This window comes from Pseudopipra pipra, chromosome 1, assembly GCF_036250125.1.
Source record: "Pseudopipra pipra isolate bDixPip1 chromosome 1, bDixPip1.hap1, whole genome shotgun sequence".
Taxonomy (NCBI): domain Eukaryota; kingdom Metazoa; phylum Chordata; class Aves; order Passeriformes; family Pipridae; genus Pseudopipra; species Pseudopipra pipra.
Window position 1 is genome coordinate 150538293 of NC_087549.1, and position 6000 is coordinate 150544292.

At 37.8% G+C, this 6000-nt stretch overlaps 1 protein-coding gene across 1 annotated transcript in view; it reads right to left on the minus strand.

The window, feature by feature from the left end:
• LOC135409439 (sodium channel protein type 5 subunit alpha-like) overlaps window positions 1–5706 on the minus strand; it is a 30348-nt gene extending 24642 nt beyond the window's left edge. The window contains exons 1-5 of the mRNA XM_064645022.1: window positions 5632–5706; window positions 4836–4951; window positions 3851–3979; window positions 3523–3614; window positions 1227–1417 (exon numbers count right to left, since the gene is read on the minus strand). Coding sequence (XP_064501092.1) covers window positions 1227–1417; window positions 3523–3614; window positions 3851–3979; window positions 4836–4951; window positions 5632–5706 — 603 coding nt within the window. The remainder of the gene's footprint in view (window positions 1–1226; window positions 1418–3522; window positions 3615–3850; window positions 3980–4835; window positions 4952–5631) is intronic.
• Between the last annotated feature and the right edge of the window lie 294 nt (window positions 5707–6000).

Sequence of the window (6000 nt, forward strand, 5' to 3'; positions counted from 1 at the left end):
AACACTAGATTTGTTCAGTTTATCTGAAAGTCCATTTCATTATTCCCCAATTTCATTCTGCCAAAAGGGCTGATTTATATCAAACCATCCTAGAAAGCCATTTGTCTAATCAAGGAAAACTAGACAGAAACCTTAGTGTAGGACTAGACAAAAAGTCTCCTCTGATGTTGTTTACATGCAAACAAATACACAGAGAGGGGAAAAATGGAATTATCTTTACTTTTAAAAAATTCACCAAGATGAAGAGAGGAGAGTTTATTAATATCTAACAGGTCTTTACTGATCTCTTCTTCTCCTCATTTATATCATTCTACCTTACCATTACATTCCCAGTGGTTAGCAACAAAGTATATACATAACTGGTTGCATCCTTGTACTTCATTCTTTTTCTGATGTGAAGCGTCTGCCTTTAATGACACACATGCACCCTATCCTCCTGAAAAATCATCACCATTCCTTTAGACCAGAAATTAAACCACAGGACATCTGGAGGAACAAATTAAGAAAATATTAAAACTGCTTTGTTCACTTACTCGGGATCTGAACTGAACCCACAGAGCAATATGTCAGAAGAGCCATTCATTCTGTGGCAGATATCTAATAAAAAATAAATCAAGGAATCATAAAATCAGAAGTTGTCAGTTTGCACAGCCTTCTGACAGGAAACCATACATTTACTGCACTTGATAAACACCCTGATGGATCAAAGCTCTGGGAAGGATCCTTTCACAACAAAGGATGTATAGGGCTGATTCTCAGCAAATCTGTCTCTGTGACAGATTAAAAAAAATAAGAACTATTTACTGCACAACTCACAATGTAAGATTTCATTTGGTCTCTGCTAAAAGTAAGAATCGCTGTGAGAAGTAGGCAAAATCCCTGAAATATAGAAAAAGTGATGGAAAAATAACCATTCCCTGTGCAGTACCCCTAAAATTAGGATCCCTGTACCATGCAGAGGTTAAAAGGCAAATGCTTATAGAAAACTCAGCCTCATCTATCCCACAGCCTGCTAATCTTTCTCCAAATCCAAGATTCACTAATTTCACATTCACTGGTCCCAGAGACTTCCTATTAAGACTCGTGTAAATGGAAGGGTTTTCCTTCTTGGGAGAAATACATGCAACTTTAGTTTAACATACCTCTGAAATTCAAGACATTCATAGGAGGATACACAGATTATGTAAAGAGAGAAAAGAATAATATTTACCTTTACCACTTGGTACATAGATCTTGGGATCCTTACGTAATGAGTCATTGTACACAGTATTCTTGAGGACACATTTGAATCTTAAATTGCCCATAAAAAGCTGGAGGCCTACTAGGGCAAATATACTCAAGCAAAATACAGTCAAGATCATCACGTCAGCAAGTTTCTTAACAGATTCAACAATTGAATTTACCAGGATTTTCAAACCTAGAAAAATAAGATCCAATAATAAGCAAAATGAGAAGAGGAATGCAGTGACATTCCCATATGACAAGACACAGCAGTTGCAAGTCTGTTAAAAACAATCAGAGTAAACAGGTTTGTAACTTCTGAGTATTAAATGAGGTAAAACAAAGCATAGGAGTGACTAAAGCCTTTTTCCCTAAATTTCTTAATCATAATTTCTTTGGCTTCTTTTTAGTACTAACACTAATTTTACTATCTTGCACATTCTAAATTAAGATGGTATCTTAGCAAAGTCCTTAATGAATAGGGGCAGCTTTCTGTTTCTCTGCTTGATTAACGCTGAACAAGTACTCCACTCTGTGCCAAATACACATTACAGTGAAGGACAGCTTCTGCTGGCCTCGGGGAACTCTGCCTTAGAAGGTAATCCCTTACAGATGCCACCCGTTCAAAAGCAAAAGAACATTTACGACATTAGTAAGGAAACATATAAAAGTGGGGGACCACTGAGCTGGAACACAGCTTGGCAGAAAGAGTCCTGGGCATTCTGGAGGACACCAACCTGAACGTGATCCAGCAACAGTGCCTTGTGACAAAGAGGGTGACTGTTTCCTGGGCTGCGTTAGGCAAAGCTTGGCCAGCAGGTCAAGGGAGGTGATTGTTCCTCTCTACCCAGCCCTGGTGGGGCCACAGCTGGACTACTGGCTCCAGTTCTGGCCCATGGACACACTGCAGAGTCCAGCAAATGGGCACAAACATGGGGAAGGGACTGGAGCAACTCTGCCACGAGGAAAGGCTGAGCTGGGCCTGGTCAGCCTGGAGAAGACAGCCTGGAGAGTTCAAGGGGGATCTCCTCCATGTATGCACAAATCTGAAGGGAGAGTGCAAAGAAGATGGATCCAGGTGCTTTTCAGTGGTGCCCAGTGCCAGGGCCAGAGGCCATGGGCACAAACCGAGACATGGGATGTCCCATTTGAGCATCAGGAAACACTCTTCTACTGAGAGGGTGACTGAGCACTGGCACGGGTTACCCAGGGAGGTTGTGCAGTTTCAATCCTTGGAGACTCACAAAAGCTGTCTGGACTTGGTCCTGGGTAACCAGCTCTCAGTGGCCCTGTTTGGGCAGTGAGGCCGGACCGGACGACCTCCAGATGTCCCTTTCAAACTCAACCATTCTGGGATTCTGAGAAAATGCCTTATATATAAACTTAAGCCCAATACTGAGGCAGAATAATTGAATCTGATATATGATATAAGCAGACAGTGATATCCAGGATTTTTCATTAAAAAAAAAATTCAAATTATACTTGATCTCTGTTCTCCATGCGGAGTATGAAAGGAAAAGTATTATGTGCGGTTTTGACAATAAAATTAAATACTTTCTATGTTTAATTCCTGCTATAATTTCAGAGCTAAATCAAAACTATATTTTCAATTACATAGAAGAGGTAAAGTTACTATATATTATGACAACATATACAGTCATTGATAGATTTTCAAATGAATTTTTGCAGGTAGACCCTGAAATCATCCTTTGATATCCTAGTTAGGGGCATGACATATAGAGTATCTGGATGGTGTATGCAACATATTGCTGAAAGTATTACACTGAATCCAGATAGTGGCTGGGGTCAGCAAGGAAACAAATGAAAGTCTCAAATATTGTGAAGTCAGCATTCTCGGGAAGAAACCAAAGATGAATAAGCCAATGAATCTTAGCAAGCTAATTAAGCTAAGGAAACAGAAATATGGGGGTATAACCATATTATGTTAAGAGAACACATCAAATAGAGGAGGCTGCTCCAGGAACACAAAAGTAAAACAACAAAGGCATCGGACTAAGTAAAATTGAACATTAGTGTTGGGATGAAAAATGCAGAAATTAAATTTGCCTTTGTAAAAACCATTTGGAGGAAAGATGATTAAAACAATTCTGTTAGGATGCTGCTGAGAGTTACTACAAACTGTAAAACAGTCACACCTAAAAGCAACTATATATATACAATATTACAGGATCCCATTAGCAGTCACAAAAAATGACCAGAAAGATGCAGACAAGAACAGGAGAGGAATCAGAATCAGCAGACTGGTGAAATGGAGAGGATATCAGTAAGATTGTTCCTTACCTGGTATTACTGAAACGGCTTTCAAAGTCCTCAGTACTCTGACAGATGCAAAAAGTGAAACATCGCCTATATCTATAAATGTAGCAACGTACCTATAAAATGAAAGCACATATAACTGAATGGCAAGGATGTTGCTTTTCAAACTATAAGCATGTTGAGCCAGTCTATGACTATTTTTCTCTTTGGATATATGCAAATGGTGGTTCAAGCACAGTAACTCTTTAGCAGGTAGGATGCCAAACACTCTCAGGAATTTCAGCAACATCAAATAATATTTTATCTGTGGCTTTTTCCCTTCAGTGTAAAAGAACATCTGAGTTCTACTTACATTACAATAGTAACAGACAGATCCAAGCAGTTCCACGGATCTCGAAGGAAGGTAAATTCATTCCAAACAAATCCTCTTGCTAGTATTTTTATCAACATTTCAGCAGTATATACACCAGTAAAAGCAATTCTGAGGAGGAAAGTGTATATTAGGATTATAGAAATAAAAACATTAATGAGATTGAGTCACATTCAGGCACATTCAGGCATTTTCTATGATAGGACAGATTATATTACTTTCTGAAGCATCATGGGTATCAGAAAATGTGTTCCTGAATTCTAGTAAGACTGCAGGTAGTAAATCTGTAACCACAAAAGTTCACAGAAGCCTACGATATTATTTCTAGGTGAAGGATAGCTCACACTTCCTTAGCAAACATTTTTAACACTGTGTTTATATTCTAAAGAAGGCAGGAAAATCACAAGGCCTCAACATTCTGGCAGAACAATAGAACAAAAGAACAATTGAACAAAGGCTTATTTCAGCCTGTAAAGTTTGCACATTTTATACTTTTTGTCTGAGAAAATCCCTATCATGGAAAGCAAACCTACAGAAAATTAACCTATTCTTATCACCATGCTTACCCCCAGAATGGACACTTATCCCTTTCTAGTTTTTGCATGAGCCAACCATAACAGACATTCAGGTTACTTCTGTAGAATAAGAGATTTTAAGTTAGAATTCTACCCCACAGTCTCTCTAAAAGGCTCCATCCATAAAGAAAAAATGGGCCAACCTTCTATGTCACACCAGATGGCAAAATTAGCCAACACAGAGGAAAGGGCACATGGTGTGAGCCTCTGAGAAAAGGCACTGAAGCTCCACCAAAGACTGGGAGATATAATAGAAATCCTCAATCTTCCTCAGAGGTCTGACTGAGAATTTTCAAGGCCCTGAATTAGATCACCACATTGTTTAAATTTTTCGGTCCTGCATGTGAATATCCATGGAAAAAGAGGGAACGTAGAGCCACTGAGATACTTACTCAGTCCAGTTGAGTGCTGGTGGGAGCTGACGTACAGTCAATAATGAAAAATTGAGGTACAGAGTACATAAAATAAAGACAGCAAACCACGTGAATAGTAAGTTAAGGAAAAAATGCTACATTATAAAACAATGAAGTTCACAGAAGGTCCTGTTTTCCACACAGAAAGCATATAGGCATTCAAATAATGACTTTGGTTTTGAATATGCTCAGGACTTTTCATGTGTTTTCCAAAGAAACTAAGTTAGAACTTAAGTGGGATGTAACGTTTAACAGAAGAGATGAGAAACATAAATTAATGAAAACCAGTTGAAAAAGCTTCATTACTAATAACCAATATTCTTGGAAACTGGGATTCCATATCCACATGTTAGCAAAACACCCCTCTACTCTGCAGGAGTTCAGAAAGCTTTTTCACTTTGTGTGATAGGCAGTAAAAACATGCATAAGAAAAAACATTCTTTCATAAAAGTTCACCAGGCATCTAATAAAACTGTTTGGGGTGTTTTTTAAATAAACTTTGTTTTTAAATGTAAGGTTTAATTGAAAGTGAATACTAAATTTAGCAATTTCTAATACTAGAAATACACATTCAAAGTCAGACATAAGTTCCATTAAAAGGATCTATTTTCACAAATCAATAATTCCAAATGAATAGAGATATTTAGCAGAAAAAGCAGAAACTACTCACTTGATGTTTTAGCACCTGCAAATCCTTCACATACTGACATTCTCCAAACTACAGTTATATTGTTTCAAAAATATAAAAGATGGGCACTCTTCAGAACATTCAAACTTGAGTGTGGAACACATTTCTTAGGAGAACATGAGACTCTTCCAGCAAAGCTTCACCATAAATCCCATCTTTCATATCCTAAAAACCAGGGAGTCCCTGGTTTGATTTGTTTATTTGTTTGTATGTTTTTAATTTAACCTTGTGACCACATCAGAGATTTCGAACAAGTTCTGGAAAAGGGCTACGATGTCATACAATAGCCTCTAAAGGTTGTTTCATACCACTATCTGCAAAGTTGATTTTAAATATCAGCACCAACATCATGGAAATATCTCAGCTGTTGTAACATTAGATTCAATATAACTTCTAAAAGATCTCTATCAGCCATATCTACATCAGAGGTTATGTTCACATTAATATAAAGAGAGA